This window comes from Microchirus variegatus, assembly GCF_963457635.1.
Source record: "Microchirus variegatus genome assembly, chromosome: 2".
Taxonomy (NCBI): Eukaryota; Metazoa; Chordata; class Actinopteri; order Pleuronectiformes; family Soleidae; genus Microchirus; species Microchirus variegatus.
This window is the reverse complement of record NC_139803.1, coordinates 3,114,988-3,134,012: the sequence shown is the minus strand read 5'-3', so window position 1 is coordinate 3,134,012 and position 19,025 is coordinate 3,114,988. Positions and strand designations below refer to the sequence as shown.

At 40.8% G+C, this 19,025-nt stretch overlaps 1 protein-coding gene across 1 annotated transcript in view; it reads left to right on the top strand.

Annotated features, from left to right (window-relative positions):
- grik3 (glutamate ionotropic receptor kainate type subunit 3) overlaps positions 1 to 19,025 on the top strand; it is a gene marked incomplete at both ends in the record, with an annotated part of 152,670 nt that overhangs the window by 67,201 nt on the left and 66,444 nt on the right. The window contains 4 exons of the mRNA XM_083910054.1: positions 10,557 to 10,730; positions 12,153 to 12,410; positions 14,215 to 14,396; positions 17,817 to 17,870. Of these exons, the coding sequence (XP_083766180.1) occupies positions 10,557 to 10,730; positions 12,153 to 12,410; positions 14,215 to 14,396; positions 17,817 to 17,870 (668 nt within the window). The remainder of the gene's footprint in view (positions 1 to 10,556; positions 10,731 to 12,152; positions 12,411 to 14,214; positions 14,397 to 17,816; positions 17,871 to 19,025) is intronic.

Below are 19,025 nucleotides of genomic sequence, written 5' to 3'. Positions count from 1 at the left end.
TGGGTATGAAACTCGACTCTCGCGCAGCTTAACCGAGTCGACGGAGTAATTAATCACCAATTAATCTATTCTCCCGTGTCCCCTAATAAGGGTTTTATGGAGTAACTGGAGCTTCAAAAGGGAAGACATGCAAATACTGCGAACAGGTCACTGATCCGCTGCTTTAAAGGGACACTGTGTAGTATTTATGGGTTTATATAACCCAAAATCCACTTTTTTTTATACATATGATGTGCTCCTGCATTGTCTAGTCGCTGTATAATAGTTTTTGTTTCATTTTCGTAGTGTTTCAAAAAGTCATGTAAAATAACATGACCGCGGACCGCGGTTGCATAGCCACCGTTAGCAGCGAGACGCCATGTTTCTACCGGAGCCTGTAAGGACAAACGCGAGAGAACAAAACAAGCGTCTCTTTACTTGTAGCAGGAAGTCCCGCCTCCTCTCTCTCCGCTTCGTCTGCTACGGCCGCGGTAGCTCCGCCCTCTCCCTCGCCTCACGAAACCTCATCTGCTGACACGGAGAAAGACGACGAGGACGACATTTGACCGGCTGCGGATACCGTAGCGCTCAGGGAAGGGAGGGGGTGAGCAGAGCAGCAGGTCTTTGTTGTAAATTTCAACCTCTCCTCTAGATGGCACTATAAACTACTTATTTCCCCTTTAACACACAGACAAATACAATCCCACGATAAGAGCCAGTAGAGTCTTTGATGTGCCTGAAGTTCATGTAAATCCCAAGTCGGTAAATCCCAAATCAACATGAGGTGGGAAAGACCCACAGCTAAGATCAAACCTTAGAACCTTCTTGTGAGCGCGAGGAACTAATGAGCCATCATGCTACCAGACAGCAATAATTAACCAGCATCTTAATTTCCTGTCACGTCACGATACTTATCACTGATTAAATGTAAAAAAGATACCTGGGCTGCGTTTATTGTGATATCTATGATATTGGCAAAACTTCTCCCCCCCCCAGAAATTGGCCGCGCTGCTAAACATTATATGCGTGTGTGTGTGTGTGTGTGTGTGTTCTTTTGTGTACCGGCCATTGTTTGCTGCCGTCGGTGTGAAACCGACGTGCTGTCGCACGTCCAGGTGAGACGTGGAACTTATTCACAGGGGAGATTTGGGAATCCCTCCAGTTGAAAAGAGCGGACAAAAGAGCAGCATTTCTGAAAATCCAGTGGGCGATCGCACATGTATCCCCGGAGCATAATGAGCTGCTGGTGTCATTGTTTGGGAAACCTGCGATTGGTTTTCTGGCAGCAACGGGTTTGTTCCAATGAGTTCAAGGTACCGTGTGATATAATGGAGAATTAGTTATGTACGTCCAAATTTAATGCGGAATATTTTAACTGTTCATTTACTGTGTTTTAACGGCAGTGATTTCGGTTTTTTCAGGCCCCAGTTTTAAAAAAAAGAAAGAAAAAAACAGTAAGGCTTGCAAGGTTTAGAACAGGGGTTCTCAAAGTTTTGATACCTGAGGGCCAATTTTAGGAACCCAACATTGGACTGAGGGCCGCCAAAGGAAAAAAACAGAAAGAAATCCCATTTGTTATCATTTTAATGACCAGATTGCAGTTCTACAGTTTAGCGTTAACGAATATAAGCGTTAATATAAAGTAATTCAAGCGTTAATATAATAACGCTTTATAATTTACTGCGTAATTACCCAGTATTTTGGCCATTGTTCTTACCTTCTAATTACAGGTTAATACCAAGTAACACATTTCTGTTACCATATATTTACTGGGTAAATAGCTAGTAATTGGGGGCTGTAGCTACCTGCTTATTACCAGCTTATAACCCAATAATACACTAAAATTCACCATATAGAAACCAGGTAAATACCCAGTATTTTCGTTTACACTTATTGGTCTGTATCCAGTAACTGTAATTCACTGCGGGCCGCCAGAAATGTTTCTGCGGGCCGCCATTGGCCCCCGGGGCCGCACTTTGAGAACCAATGGTTTAGAAGGTCAAGTGAAGTCAATGGAATTGTAGGTTTCACTGCAGTTGTAGTGATGATATCATAATTGCCTTGGTTTGCTTTTAAACAGTAGGTCGTGACTTTTTTTTTTATTTTATTTAACCTTTATTCAACCAGGAAGGTCCCATTGAGATTAAGAACCTCTTTTTCAAGGGAGTCCTGGACAACTTTGTTGTGAACAACAAAGATCTCAACTTTCAAACTCGAGATTACATTTTTTTTCATGTCACCTTTCCTGAGCCTGGGGGGGAGGCAACTGAAAAGGCTCGCTCACCCCACAGCTTATATCTTGACTTGGCTGGTTAGAATAATGCCTTGCTTGTGAAATTGCAGTTAAAATGTCAGTTAAATGGGGGGGGGGGGGGCAGGGCCATTTAGGGCCTTTTTAACTGACATTTTTGGAACATTAAAAGTTCCAAAACGCACTGGTAGCCAGTGGATAGAAAAGGGATTGGAGTGATGTCTCGTTGAGTTTGGCGAGCAGCTGCATTTTGCGGTAAATGGAAATGGAAAAAGCACTTTGGGGCAACGGGGGTTGAATTTGACCTTGACCTTGACATTTGTCAGTTTGTGATAATCTGAACATAATTATCTTATATGTAGGGCTGAACAAAAAAGTTCAACATTTTCAATTTTTTTTCAAATTTTCAAGTGCATACATATGATTTTTATATATGTATATTAAACCTTTTTTTTATGTTGATATTGAAGACAATTATGTGAATTTTGAACAATCGATTTCTCTGTTGTATAAAGCTGAAAACACATGTAACGTAAACAACACTAAAATGATCAAAAAACTAACTCCAAAGTGGACAATGAATGAATCTTAAAGCTCACATAGAGTGGTCCTGTTGCACATAAATGTTAGTTATGGAGGTCTACTTACATACATTAACTTGTTTTTATGGTCAAAAACCTCCTAGTTTCTGTAAACTAGCCGATGGAAATCCTCTTTTCTGACAGTGTTTTTCTGCTGCGAGATTTCAGAGTGAACTTTCACCCCCAGAAGACAGAGTCTTGTGATTGGCCAGTACTATCCAGCACATCCGTTCTCAGAAGCGCAGCGCCCCCCTCTGGAACGGCGGATGCACTACTCCTCATTATCAAAACATTGTTTTAACAGTGTTTAAAAATAGCTTCGTCACGACTCCCCGCCGCAGTCCCTTTATGACTTTAAACCGGAGTCAGACCTAGAGTCAGAAGACACTGTTGCTCGTGAAACACCTCCACAACGGACGTTATTCTTCTTCTGCGGTTCAATGTACGCAACCGGATGTGCCGGACTAGTGCCCGGAGCAGGACGATCGGTTGTTCAGGAGAACCGCTGCTTACGTAACTATTACGGGATTTTCAGTGATCTCGTTGAGCCCCGAGATTACAATAAAACACAACGTTCTCAGCAGTGGCTGAACTGTTTGTTTCGAACCGTCAGGGCTTCATAAACAAGGTAATGACGCAGATACACACCAAAAAAACAGCGATAATAGGAACTTCCGGTCTAGTTCCGCTTTAAACATAATCGGCAAAAGTCATCCAACCAAAATTCTAAAATAGTAAAAACGAACCAAATTGATTTATCCGTTTAATTCCGAACTCCTTTTTGGGCAAAAAATAATAATCCTATAATTCAGATCACAGTCCTTGACGTGTGTGTATCGTTGCAGCGCAGATTAAAATATGTTCTTGCAGTGGTTTTTAACATGATTCAAACCAAATCAGCTAAGATGGCTTGCAGGCAGCTTCTGCCACTGCAGCAGAGACTGGGTATATTATGCTTGTGTATTATTTTTACGGGTATATATATAACACGTGGGGCTCTCTCTGTGCTGCATCACATGCTTGACTTGCCTCAGCGTGTGTCCTTTAGGCCGTGCCAGACCCCCTCTGCAACCACGGAATTAAATTCAGCTTAACGCTCATTTGTATGCCGTCCAAATGTTTTATTAATATATAATTTAGTGGTGGCTTTCGATAATTACACGTCTCGCTCTTGTAATCTGCGTTACGATCAGATGAACTAGGTGTTAAATCTCGATGAACTTGTGTTTTTGGCTTCGATATATAAATATTTAACGCTGCAGTGTAGTGCATGACATATATTATCAGCTGTGATCTTGTATCTGACTTTACAATCTCTGTGCTGCAATACAGGCACTTGTACATACACAGTAACGCTGAATGAGCTTTGTCAGTAACAGAAATCATGTTTTTTTTGTTTTTTTTTAATACTATTTTTTAAGGCATTGGTTCTCAAAGTGAGGCCCGGGGCCCAATGGCGGCCCGCAGAAACATTTCTGGCGGCCCCGCAGTGAATTACAGTTGATAGTTTTTAATCCAGGAACTACTAAGCTTGTTAAATGTTTATTGGACATTACTGGATACAGACCAATAAATGTAAACACAAATACTGGGTATTTACCTGGTTTCTATATGGTGAATTTTAGTGTATTATTGGGTTATAAGCTGGTAATAAGCAGGTAGCTACAGCCCCCAATTACTAGCTATTTACCCAGTAAATATATGGTAACAGAAATGTGTTACTTGGTATTAACCTGTAATTAGAAGGTAAGAACAATGGCCAAAATACTGGGTAATTACCCAGTAAATTATAAAGCGTTATTATATTAACGCTTATATTACTTAACGCTAAACTGTAGAACTGCAATCTGGTCATTAAAATGATGGGATTTCTTTCGTTTTTTTCCTTTGGCGGCGCTCAGTCCAATGTTGGGTTCCTAAAATGGCCGTCAGGTATCAAAACTTTGAGAACCCCTGATTTAAGGACTTTTTTTTATCTTATTGCATTAAAGTCCTGCTCATGCCACAATAGCCATCAATAAAATTTCGATTAAAAGAAAATAAGACATTATCTGTAGCCCTCACAACTGGGCCTGATGATTAAAGAAAATTGGAGTATTTCCAATATTTCGATAATACTGAATGGGGAAAATGCTTAATAGTTCATATGACTGATTTAAAAGTTCTGTCTGCGATCGCTAACGTTCAATCTTGGTGACTTTGTGATATATAATGATTCATGTTTTTACCTTTTTCTTTCATGGTAAAATCCATATCCTTGGTGAAGTTGCCATAACTTACGTTGTAGCATCTGTTTCCTCCATTATCTGTAAGTTTTTTCTGAATTTTTTGTGTAATTAAACTGAACCAAAGGTTAATTAGAGTACAGCATTTAAAAAATCTGGATCAGTTTCACTCGATATCATCCAATCCAAAGCTTTTCAGTTGAAGCTTCCACCGCGTACACGTGAGTCCCCTTTAACAGAATGAAAATTGGATTCTATTGTACAGTACCGACACTCGTTGTCCCTCCTGTTACTGTTAACATCCAAGTTTGGACGGTATTTGATGGTTGCATTTATGCGAGTCATGTATTGATCCTCTCAGCCATCAAGTCTTTGGCATTCGAACGCAGCCAATGCTCAGTTTACTCAAAGAACATATTATGGAAATGGATGCAATAAGCGGCTGATTTATATATTGCGGCGAAACCTTGGAGACTAATTAAAGCCCTTTGTGTTTCGTGTCTATAGACATGCTAATTTGACGCCTTTTGAAGACGGTTCACAAGATCGAGTCTCGGCGCGTCTTCACGCGTCACAATTTCCATGTGCTCACGGTAATGATGAACATTCAGCACAGTTGGGTGAATAGGAACTTGTAAACAATATTCCATAATATAAACAATCCCTTCACTCCAGTTTCAGTGGTGCTAAAAAGTTGTACTTTACACCAACACGTAGCTAAACTATAATCATCCACACAGGATGCGTGTGGAAGAAGAGCAGATTTCACCTTGTTTATTAAATTTGTCAAAGCGTTTTATCCTCTTAACAGTCAAATTACTATATACTCCAGTGATTGCTTAATGCTCTCTAATGAGATTCCCCCATGAAATGGAAGGATTCATTTATTTTAATGTGGCACATTCCTCCGGGTGGTTTATGGATCGCGTTCCCTTGCAATCCCGGGAAGGCTTTGAGTCGTAAATAGTGAGATGATCTTGGCTCCTATGACTTTGCCACTCTGCTCAGTGCAGCAGATATATATATATATATATATATATATATATATATATATATATACGACTCTGTGATCCGGGCACTGGAGGTCTGTTCAGGAGCATCGGTGGTTTCGCAGATGCTGTTTTTACAAGCTCAGCTCTCTGTGACCAGGTATTGTCTAGGATTAGTCGAATAAATACCAGGTTGGCAGACAAGGCCGAAAGCTGAAAGATAAACAACGAACCAAAGCACAATACAACAAATCCCTTTTAGTTAGTTAGTTTTTTATTCAGGGCGCTTTCACGCCAACGATCCATTCGAACCAAAAAACTCTAGTTCGTTTCGTTTTCGTTGGTGTGAAAGCATCAATCGCACTCGGGTTCCGCACCAAATCAAGCGGACCGAGACCGCTCAAAAAGAGGTGGTCTCGGAACCGCTTGACTCCGCACCAAATGTCAGACTCTGGTGCGGGTCCCTCTGGTGAGAACGCGAACTCGGGTCCAAACCGTATCCTGCAGTAAATGCCGTGGACATAGCCTACCTTGTAGGTCTTCGGAGCAATCTTCGTCTCATAGTTAGCACGCGATATACGTCTTCGCCTACTCCAGCGCATCAGCTGATTGTTCTCCAGACGCGGCCGCGACTCATTCTCAAATTGGATATTTTGCCAAAAATGGCCAATACAGAGAATGTAATAAACGAAGATCAGAGCAAGTAGCAACGTGTTGCTCCATAGTGAGTCAAAATTGGCGCTTTTCTACCGGAAGATATATACACATTGATGAAACTTCTATCGGGCCAATTTTGGTTCGTTTGCTGGTGTGAAAGTGGACCACACTGGAGTCATATGTTACATAATAACAATTGTATTGCCTGGTGCGGATCAAATAATCGAACTAGTGGTGTGAAAGCGCCCTTACATTTTCATAAATGTTGTATTGTGAAGCACTTTGAGCTGCAATATATGTTTGAAATGTGTTCATAAATAAAAAGTATGAATATTTCCCATGTTTATGTTTATGTTTGATACTGATGTTTTTTTTATATACCTTAGTTTGATTGAGTAACAATGGTGCGGCTCTCGCTCTGTTGTTTTACTAAAATTATATTTTTATGACATTCTGTGTCTTTTAACAGTGGCAACGGATATTCTTGGTACCGTATAAATGTACCGCTCCAAGTTTTTTAGTCGCGTTTCTCTTTGGCAGTTTATCGCTAGATGGATATCTTTAGTCTTTGTAGGTTGTAGAGATCATTTATATTAAATAGTAAGCGGTTGATGAAAACGAGCGGCTGGAACATGACCAATAAATGCATCTGTTCAAATCAACAACAGCGAAAACCGACCGTGAGTTATATCGGGGTTTCTCAAGCATGTTTCTAATGTTTCCCTGCTCCAACAGGGCAAGGACAATTCTGAATATGCAAGGCAGCGAGCTTGGTGTCTCTACTATATCCATAAAAAAACACTTGAATAAAGATAATTGTTACTTTTTACGACAGTAAACATTTCTATTAGCGACGACAGATCAGGTGTCGGAGACATTTTTTGCTTTGTTACTGAACGAGATCCAATGACAGACTATACATAAGTCGATGTTCCTACAGGCTTCGTTTTCAAAAAGCTGTCTAAACCGATTTCTCTCAGGTTGCAGCGAGAGCCACGGCGGAACCTCGACGTCTTACGTTTGACAATACTCGTAACATTTGGGCACTCAACCGATTATGCAAATTGCACGTTGTAGAGCGCAGACTGTTTTAATGGTAGATGTGGAGGATACGACGGTGTTGTTTTCCCAAAAACAATAGCACAAGCAGACATATATTTGACTGATACAAAATGCTACGATATACACGATGAAGACAATCTAAACCCCATTTCAACATTCACCCTAAACTTAACCTTTAAAGTCTCTGAGAAATTAGGTTCTTCCTCATTAGGACCAGGTTTTTTTGTTCTCTATGAGGACTACTGGTCCTGACAAAGTCAGAGTTTATGTTAGGAAATGTCTTCACGAGATATCAGATACTAGCACACACACATTCTTGTGCAGCATTCTCAGTGAGGACACTCAAAGACATGATGCACTCCCTATAGACCTTATTCTAATGTCCTCAGTCCCTATGGTTTATATGTTTTTGGTCTTCACAAAGAATATCCAGTGGAACAAACTCCAGAAACGCCTACATTTCCCACAATGCTTTGAGTCATTTTCTTAGATTTCTGATCTGAATCATTTTCCATGTCAAGCTTTCTGTTCTGTTCTGCTCATGCTGATAAAACTGTGATGACAGCACTGTAACAGCATTGTCATTATCAAACTAAAAGTAGATAATATTAGTGCCCCAGCTGTTAGATTAGATTAGAATAGACTATATTGATCACACAGTGGGGGAAGTTTGCACATTTAACACACCTCCCCAGGAGACCTGGTGTATAAAATCAGTGCTTTTAAATCATCCTTTTTTTTTTTTAAATTTATTTTTTATTAATTAACATGGTTGTTTGTTTCAATTGTGTTTATTTGTACATTGTTTACCACATATCAGGTATTGGTTTCATGTTCATGCACCTACACACAAAACTACTCACAGCGCTTCCCAGAGGTGGAAAGTAACTAAATACATTTACTCAAGTTACTGTATTGAATACTTTTTTTGTGTGTATTTTGTATTTTTTTAAGTATTGACTCAAGTATTGTGTTCTGCCCTGAATATGTTTAATATGTTTAAAAGACACTCAAAATGACATTGAAATGTTAGTTTACCGTTTTCTATCGTTATAATATGTATTTGCAGCGCTTTTATTTTGAAAATCTCCCGAACCGGAAGTAGGAAGTAAAATGTAAACAGAAGGAAACACGTGTGTGTGCATCGTCTCACGGCCGCATCAACGCGGTTAATCTCTCAGAAAGCAATGGTCGTAAGTGTTACATATTGTTTATAGGTTTGATAAGGTGTGTTAATATCTTTTAAGGGTATTTTGTGTATAAAATTAAACAGTATGTCGTGGCTTGTGTGACAGCAGTGTCAATACTTACCTGCTAATGTGCCTTGTTTTTCTAGCCTGCTGTGTTTATGCCTGTTGAGTTAATGTTAAGCAGTTAATAACACGGATACTGATATTTACTGTTTATTAAGACGTTTTTTGTATCTTTCTTTTCTAGTTTTACACCGAATTCAGTGCAGTCATTAGCACCATTAGCACTGGCGCGTGAACATAGAGGGCGTGGCCAAAAGTGACGTAATATCCTGTGTCGCGCCGGGCGCGTGAGCTCCAAAATAGTTTTGGATTTCTGACCCGTTGTCATATTTCTACTACCCTCACACCCCACGCAAAGTAACTAAGTAACTTTTACTTAAAGTACATTTCAAATGAACTACTTTTTTCTTCTACTTGAGTACATTTTCATCAAAGTATTGGTACTTTTACTTGAGTACAATAGTTTAGTACTTTTTCCACCTCTGGCGCTTCCCTACATTCATGCAGCAGCAATATCAACAGACTCACTTATCCCCCCCACTATTTTTTTACTTAACTTACAGTGTGGTGTGTGTGTTTGTGTATTTGTGTATATGTGTGTGAATTGTTTTGCTGCTGTCTCTCTCTCTCTCTCTCTCTCTCTCTCTCTCTCTCTCTCTCTCTCTCTCCCTCGCTCTCTCTCTCTCTGTTGGCCCCGGCTTCAAACTGACACACACAGCAAAGCAGACACAGCTGGAGTGAAAACAAACGGCAAACTATGTATTTTATGTGAGATAAAAGACTCTCAAAACTAAATATGGACACATGCCAACCCCAACATGAAAAACAGCCAATATAATATAATATAATATAATATAATATACAGCACCTCTTTTTCTATATTGATATTAAATGATTCCCCAGCTCTATTGCATTAAACCTATTTGTTTTTACCTGCAGTTTGTCAATTTATGCACATTTTTTATTGATTATTTTTGATGGTATTAAGTCCTTGTATGGTATTCATACACGGTATGAAAAAACCAAAAACATGTTAATGCATTCCTCACATTAAAGGGTGTAGTGCTGGTTTGACTTTCATGTGAACATAGACGCACTTTATTTCTTGTTCTGAGCAGCAGTCCATGAAAAAATACTTTGGATTTCGTGTAAAAGAAGAGCAGCGATGGCCTGATATCGGCTCCGACGACGTGGTTTTCGGTTGAAATCAAAGGAAATCTTAATGGAGAGACGACGCTCTGAACAACTAGCCCTGATGGAACACACAGACACATATATCCACTTCCTTGAATCCATTATGGCTTCAGACTTCAAAGCTCATACTGGTTCTTTCCCAAATTCACTGAAAACAGAGAGGGTTGCTCCGTGTTTTTCCGGAGCAAAATAATGCATTGTGTTAATGTGCGCTGCTCTCCTCGCTGCACTACGAGTACAAATGCCTCACGATGTCTTTTAATGTAAGCCTCGGAGTTTATGTTTGTTTATTTCTGCTTGTTTACGATGTTGGAGACGTTGCCGCTACAATGGCCTTTACGTGTCCCTCTGTTTTTGTCTTTCAGGTGGGATTTTCGAGCAGACAGACGGACCCGTTTCGCTCGTCAGCGCGGAGGAGCTTGCCTTTAAATTCGCTGTCAATAACATCAACAGAAACAGGACTTTGTTGCCAAACACTACATTAACATACGACATACAGAGGATTAATATCTACGACAGCTTTGAGGCGTCGAGAAAAGGTGAGCGACCTTTTTTTTTTAGTAAAGGATTGTGACTGTCACTGTGGAAGACGACGTCTAAGGAACAAAACATCTGTTTAGTTTAATGGTTTTTTTATTTTGGGCTCAAGAATGTAAAGGTCCAGTGTGTAACATTTGGCAGAAATTTAATCTACTACCCCGTAAGTATGTTTGTATAAGTGTATAATCGCTTTGGGAAATGGAGGCATGAGTAGAATCCTCCATGTTCACCATTATATTCATTTATTTATTTATTTATTTATTACTTCAGGACAATGCACATTAATGAACATATACAAAAGTACATGCAAATGGGCCAGATTATAGCCCAGGGGCTAATTTCCATCTGTAGTCCATATTAGGCAGGTTGATGTTGGAATAAAAAGTAACAAAATATATACATAACTAAACTAAAAGCTATACAAAACAGCAAGGAACAAAACAGGACGATTCATTAGTATGTTTAGTAGTGAGTGCATGTTTGGTTAGATCTAAGCCACGCTTTACCGTGGCTCTTGAAATTGGCCAGAGTGGGACATTCCCTTATAGTTGATGGTATATTGTATTCCACATTGCACTACCTTTAATAGATAGTACACCTCAACGTCCCTGTTTAATACTGCTCTGGCTTACCCGAGTTCGTCGATATCTCACTAATTCTGACTAATTCTTTGGTCTGTGTCTACAAAAAAGGGTCCACACCAGTCTAAAGTTTTCACGCACGTATACTCAATCTCACATTTTCGTCGTAGTAGCGAATATTTCTCACAATAATTTTGCTCTCACGTGTGTTTCCTTGTGTTTTTTTGGGGCAGCGAGTTGTACATGGATGGGACCATACTTCAGGGTTCAGGGTAGTGGTTAGCTAGCACTGTTACATTGCAGCGAAAACAGACCAGTGCTCTTGACCCAGTCTGACCGAGGGCCTTTTTGCATGGAGTTAGTATGTTCTTTCTCAGCTGCCGAGCAAACCACGGGTTTCCAGTTACGTCAAAAAATGAAACCCAAAAGACCTCGGTGTTTTGAATTTGAATGTAGTAACTGTTTTTGGCCACATTTTTTGCACCTTTAATGAGTGAGTTGTCTTTCTTAAGCAAGTTCCTTTGTGACCGTCGGCTTTGTTGTCTCTTTTGACCAAAAACAAGAGCACGGCACCAAGTGGAAGAGAAAGTGTTGTGATTCAGGGAACATGCACATGCACATGTTCAAGTTTGTCTGTGTAGGGATTGCACAGCCCAACATGGAAATTTGTGAAATTGTCATTACATGGAAGCTAGCGCACATCTGTGCAACAAGCATGACCCGACCCTTAACCACTGGGCCTATAATCCCTGCCTTATTTTAGTTATTCAGAATTCATACTGGATGTACTTTGATCGGACAGAACATTCTTTCCTCTCAAACCTCTCCTCTTCTCTTCAGCTTGTGACCAACTGTCACTAGGTGTGGTTGCAATATTCGGGCCCTCGCACAGCTCGTCGTCAAACGCCGTGCAGTCCATTTGCAATGCGCTGGAGGTGCCGCACGTCCAGGTGCGATGGAAACACCACCCCATGGACAGCCGGGACACCTTTTACGCAAACCTGTACCCGGATTACTCATCGCTAAGCTACGCCATCCTGGACTTGGTGCAGTTTCTCAAATGGAAAACAGCCACTGTTGTTTATGACGACAGCACAGGTGAAGACACTCGCACACTTCTATAATGCTACCTAGCTTGATTTTTAGTACACTCTATCACAAATTAAAATACATTTTTTTTTAAAAGAAAATAGGTCAAATAAACTGCTGTTGAGTCAATACTGGGAGTTAATTCACTGAGATAAGCAATAGGTGGCCCAACATATAAACTGTAGGTCCTTACATTAAAAGGATAACAAAGGCACAACTTGATGATGTGAATAAAGGGGACCGTATCTATGTTCCCCGGGTCCTATATTCCCCCGATTTTATGTGACCGGGGAAAATAGGACCCTTCCTCTAAAAAAGGGTCCTATGTTCCCCGATTTCACCCAAAAGGACCCGGGGAACATAGGACCTTTTTTTTTAAAAAGGTCCTATGTTCTAACCCTAAGGGGTCCTTACCCTAACCCTAACCCTCAAGCTCTCTCTCTAACCCTTACCCTTACCCTTACCCTAACCCTTACCCTAACCCTTACCCCTTACCCTAACCCTAACCCTAACCCTAACCCTTACCCTAACCCTAACCCTCTCAAGCTCTCTCTCTAAACCTTACCCTAACCCTACCTTACCCTAAACCTAACCCTAACCCTCTCAAACTCTCTCTCTAACCCTTAAGGCCACATTATACTTCTCCGACTGCGTATGCGTTATCCGTCTGCGTCACCACGGAGACGCCTCGAGCATTTATACTGACGGACACTCGCTGCAATTTCCCGCCCGATCAGTAGGGGTCGCTGCGCAAGGTTGTTGTGCTTCTGGCTACAGTGAGCAATGGCGTCCGAGAAAGAAAGAGAAAAGAAAGACTGTTGTTGTTGAAACAGTGGCCGTTTCTCACTTTTCTGTGTGACGGAACGCAGTTTTAAGATAATTTTAGGCGAGAAATTGGCCATTTAGGGTCTAAACATGTGCTGTGTGTGTATAGATATGACGTATTTATAGTTCGGCAGCGGAGTTATCGGCGGGGATCAGCTCCGCCTCTGTCAGGACGCCCGGAGCGCACTGTGAGCCTGCACAGAGCAGCTTCGCTCGGCCTGTCCTGAGGACCAATCGCAGCTCTTGCCGTCTCCGTTGTCCCTTGACGGAGTGACGGACACTTAAAAAATATTCCGTGCACCCGGAGACGACGCAGAGGCTTTTCGACAGTCTCTGCGTCGATGCAGAGTCTCTACGTAGCCTACGCAGAGCACTTTACGCAGAAGTATAAATTGGGCTTTACCCTTACCCTTACCCTAACCCTACCTTACCCTTACCCTAACCCTAAACCTAACCCTTTACCCTGGAGCTCCACACCCAGGCTTCCACAAAGTGGGGAGCATAAGAACTTTTTTTTGGAAAAACGTGGAACATCGGACCATTTAAAAAAAAAAAAAAGGTCCGATGCTCCCCGATCGGGGAACATAGGACCCGGGGAACATAGGTATGACCCCGAATAAAGAGCGCCATTAGCTGCTTCCATCTATAAATGCAGTAATAATTTCCTCTTGCACTAAATGATTTCCTCATGAGTTCATATAAATCTGCTCTTGTGCACTGTATCTGCCTTTTTTTTTTTTTTTTGCCAGTTCTGACATTTTGTTGGAGGATGTTAACAGTCATCCTTTATTAAATGTGTTTCCATTGCACTTATTCACATTTACCTTTAATCATTATGACAATTTTTCCACTTCCTTCAAGATTGAAGACGTTTTTTTTCCATTTAGGTTTTGTTTTTAATGCATAAATTGAAAAAAAATGTGCATAAATACAGGCTCATTTTCAGTGGCACCGTGCCCTAAAAGTGGTGTCGTCTCTTTTCCCTCAGGTCTTATAAGACTACAGGAGCTGATAATGGCTCCATCCCGGTACAACATCAGGCTAAAGATCCGGCAGCTTCCTGTCGACACGCAGGACACGAGACCTCTCCTCAAGGAAATGAAGAGAAGTCGGGAGTTCCGCATCATTTTCGACTGCAGTCACCACATGGCAGCGCAGATTCTCAAACAGGTCAGTGCAAGGCTGACCCGCCTGCCAGAAATTGGTATTGCTGGACAAAGGAAAAAGCACATTTTTGTCCTTGTCCTTGACACTTTCTTTGACTCTGGTTGACACTTATTCTATTTGTAGTGTGAATGAAAAATGGAAGCCATTTTCTTACCAAGAACTTGGCAGTGGATACGTGGGAGTGACTTGCTGCCCAAATTGACTTTAATATATATCTTTTACATACATGTGTATATAAAAGATATAACAAACTGTCAGTCAACAAAGCACTGTCAGTATGATGCACACAGTCGAGATTGTGTGGGTGGTCTGATGCTCTATAGATGTCAGTAGCAGGCTGCTGGATGCCACCCCCCCCCCCCTTTCCCTTATTCAACAGCTGTCAACTTCTATTATCATGTTTACCAAGTGCTTCATCTCCTTTCATGTTATTTAAATAACTGAGTCCTCCCAAGTTGCTCAAATCTAAGTTGACATATATGTGCTCGTGGCCAGTCTGCGCCAATCTCAGGCCGTGAAATCAGTGTCCACTTGACAGAAGGAGCGAGAGAAGGTTTAGAGGCAAACAAAACCTCCAGACAGTTCCCTTCTCTGACAACAAATCATCGTTAAACAGACTGAAGCGGTTTCTTTTTTAAAATACGGATCAAAGAGACAGCTCGTGCTATCGAGCGTCACACAGCAATAACATATTATAAAAAAGGTTTCTATTTAAAGCATGTGTTGATTTGCTGCGGTGCATTATGGGAAACCTTTGTGTAGATGTATGTTTGTATAGATTGTGTAGATCTGCAATGCTAGGAAGTGATTTGCTTTCAAAGAGGACGGAGGTAACGGCAACGTGGCTCTCATTGGGCGAGACGGCTGTCGACAGTTTACAGGAGGGGTTCTCAAAGTTTTGATACCTGAGGGCCGCCAAATGAAAAAAAAACAGAAAGAAATCCCATTTGTAATAATTTTTAATGACCAATTTTTTTGGAAAAACAAAATCTTTGGTCCAAAATTTGACAAAAACGTCATACTATACTATGTCGTTAAAATGTTTTAAATTTTGGGTGAAAAAATGTTTTGTCCAAAATTTGACAAAAATTACATATATGCTGTCCCAAATTTGAGAATAAAAAAATAAAAAATAAAATTTGGTCCAAAATTTTTCAAAAATTACATATATGCCGTCCCAAATTTGAAAAAAAAATTCAAAAAAAATGTTGGTCCAAAATTTGACAAAAATTACATATATCCGTCCCAAATTTGACATTTTAAAAAAAAAAAATTCTGTCCAAAATTTGTCAAAAACTATACCATGTCGTCCAAAATGTGACAATTTTTTGGGAAAAAATTTAAATGCAAAAATTTGACAAAAACGTCATACTATACTGTGTCACTATGTCATCCAACATTGGATGACATAGTAAATACAGTTCTACAGTTTACACTTATTGGTCTGTATCCAGTAATGTCCAATAAACATTTAACAAGCTTAGTAGCTCCTGGATTAAAACTATCAACAGTAATTCACCGCGGGCCGCCAGAAATGTTTTCCGCGGGCCGCCATTGGCCCCCGGGCCGCACTTTGAGAACCAATGGTTTACGGCATGACTGAAAACACAAAGAAGTGGCCACAGAAAGTTTGAGAAGTGTAAAATTGTACTGCTCAAAACAACAACAACCACAAAGTCGTTGGACTGAGCCTGTTTTCAAATGAAGGAGGAAACGTACAAATAATGTTACTAGAGCTGCAACTAACGATTGTTTTCGTAATCGATTAATCTGTCGATTATTTTCTCGATTAATCGATGAATCGGAATTTGGTCCATAAAATGTCAGAAAATGTTAAAAAACGTTGATCAGTGTTTGTCAAACCTGGAAATTCTGATGTTCTTGGAAGTCTTGTTTTGTCCACAAACCAACATGATTCAGTTTTAACGATTTCTTTGTTATGAGGAGCAAAGAAACCAAGAAAATATTCACATTTAAGAAGCTGAAACAATCAGAAATCTTGTTTTACTGATGAAAAAAAGCTTCAAACCGATTAATCTATTATCAAAATAGTTGGCGATTAATTTAAAATCACCACAATTTTGGAAAGAGAGACAATAGTGAGTTCTTGTTGTGCTCTGCGGCAAAGAGGGGAATAGAAATCCAATCTGTTTTGAGCGGAAGTGAATTTTGCGATCAGTCAATTCGACCAAATAATTGTGAAAAATAGTGAAATAGTGAAAACACTGAAAAAGAAAGAAAGAAAATGTAATGTGATCTAACTGGTGCAGGTGCGCGCGTGTGTGTGAAGCAGGATTTGATGCGATTATATTTTTAAAAAAAATGGTTTAAATGTCACATCTGAAACACTGCGTTATGCCCCTGGGATATTTTCGATTGTCACGCCGATTCTCGACAACGTGACGCGTCCTGTCTTCGTTTTTTGACGAGCTCAGTCGCGCTCAACGTGTGTCTGTCAGGGTTACACTCCCTCTCAGCCTGGATGGTAAAAAATAGTTTGCACGTCCTTGTCGTTGTTATTGTTGTTGTTGTTTTTGAAAAAAAACCCCAAAAAAAACAGTTTTTGGCCGAACATCGTAATAATTGAGTTTTAATTTTTTATAACAGTGTTTGTGCAGCTGGGAAGAGCTAAAATAATAGCTTGACGGAGAACAGAACATTTTGACACAATTATATTGCATCATCGCTGTAAATGCATCCTGCCGCCGCGCAAACGGACGACTTTAATTAATGAAATCTCAGGCTCACGATACAAAACATCACTCACATTTTCAATGTCATGCGTTTGGCTTGATGTCTCGGGATGCGAGGAGGGTGGAGGAAAGGAGGGGGGGGGGGGGGGTGAATTTGCCTCCATGGAAGCACAGCATCTTATTTACATAACCTTGGTTCTTTTATTCCCCCCCCCCCCCACCCACCCCCCCCTCACCAACAACAGATGGTACAATTAAATGGGAAGCACAACTGCCATGGGAACGTGCCTGCCTTTGAATGTAGATTGAGTAAAAACAAGTGGCAGTGATGGAGTGTTCATCTATGAGACAAAGATTACGCCACAAGTCCTTGATTGAAAGCTCGTCTCTCTCTCCCTCTCTCTCTCTCGAACAATTTAGATGCATAGGAAGTCATCAAGTACCGTTGCCGTTCTGTAAATCTCTGGACCACATATGGCGCAGAACTCACAGCAAAGCGAGAGCGGAAACTTACTCGGGGAAATGAACAGCATGTTCGTCAATATGCTCATTAAAACTGTTTTTTTCTCTTCTTCGCTGATGAAAGTCATTTGTGCACCTCTCCGGTTCTGTTTGTTCTCACTGAGCCGTTCCACAAATTGACCGTTTTCTTTCCCTCTCTCTCTTTTTTTTGTCCTCCTTCATCCACTTGTTTCCTGTCCCCGTTCTCTGTCTCTGTATCCCTTTGCAGGCACAGACCATGGGGATGATGACGGAGTATTACCACTATATCTTCACCACTCTGGTAATGTATCACGCTTGTAAAATGCAAATAGAGTTTCCCGTTTGTTCTCATCTCTCCACCGCTTGCGTTTTTGATGAATAGCGGCTAATTGCCAATGGGCTTTGGATCCAGTCCATTATATCAATTTTGTTTGACAAGCTCGAGGCATAATGGAGTCTTCAGTGTACTGTAGTAAATACTCTACTTAATAGCAAAGTCAACAAAAGTCTTGGAGGTGGCAGCGTTAAAAAAAAAAAAAGAAACAAACAACATCCTGATTTTCGCTCCCAAATTTACAAAAGATTAGGACTTTCACAGTCCCATATTTCCAGTGGACTTGGTAGCTGTACAGCAGATGTGGAAACACCATGAAGTGCCACTCACTACCATTCGGCACACGTGTTAATCAGTTGCAATGTCCACACTGGACCATGCTTAAGCACTTCAGAGCAGCTTTTGATCTGTTTCAGGGTCTGGACTATTTAAATGCTTTAATAATGTTGACTGAAGCCCCAATTTATACTTCTGCGTAAAGCGCTCTGCGTAGGTTACGCAGAGCCTCTGCGTCGTCTCCGACTGCACAAAATATTTTTTTAAGTGTCCGTCACTCCGTCAAGGTGACAACGGAGACGGCAAGAGCTGCGATCGGTCCTCAGGACAGGCCGAGATAACAGCTGCTCCGTGCCGGCTCACAGTGAGCACCGAGCGTCCACAGCGGCGGAGCTGATCGCCGCCGACAACGTCGCTGCCGAACTATAAATACGTCATATCTTAACACACACAAACCACATGTTTAGACTCTAAATGGCCAATTTCTCGCCTCAAATTATCTTGAAACTGCGTTCCGTGACACAGAAAAGTGAGAAACGGCCACTGTTTCAACAACAACAGTCGCGTATCCGTCACCACGACGCAGAAGTATGAAGGCTCGAGGGGTCTCCGTGGTGACGCAGTCGGATAACGCATTGCGCAGTCGGAGAAGTATAATGTGACATTTCCTTAACTTAACTACTTATGACCTGTATGACTGACGTTGAATAGGCCGACTTTTGTGTTTTTTTTTCTGTTTTTACAGATTTTTAGATATCGGGGCAGCCAACGAGTGACTTATTATGCCAAACTCAGTGGATGGTACAATTTTATTTTTCCGTCTCTATCAGAGTTTAATAGCAAATG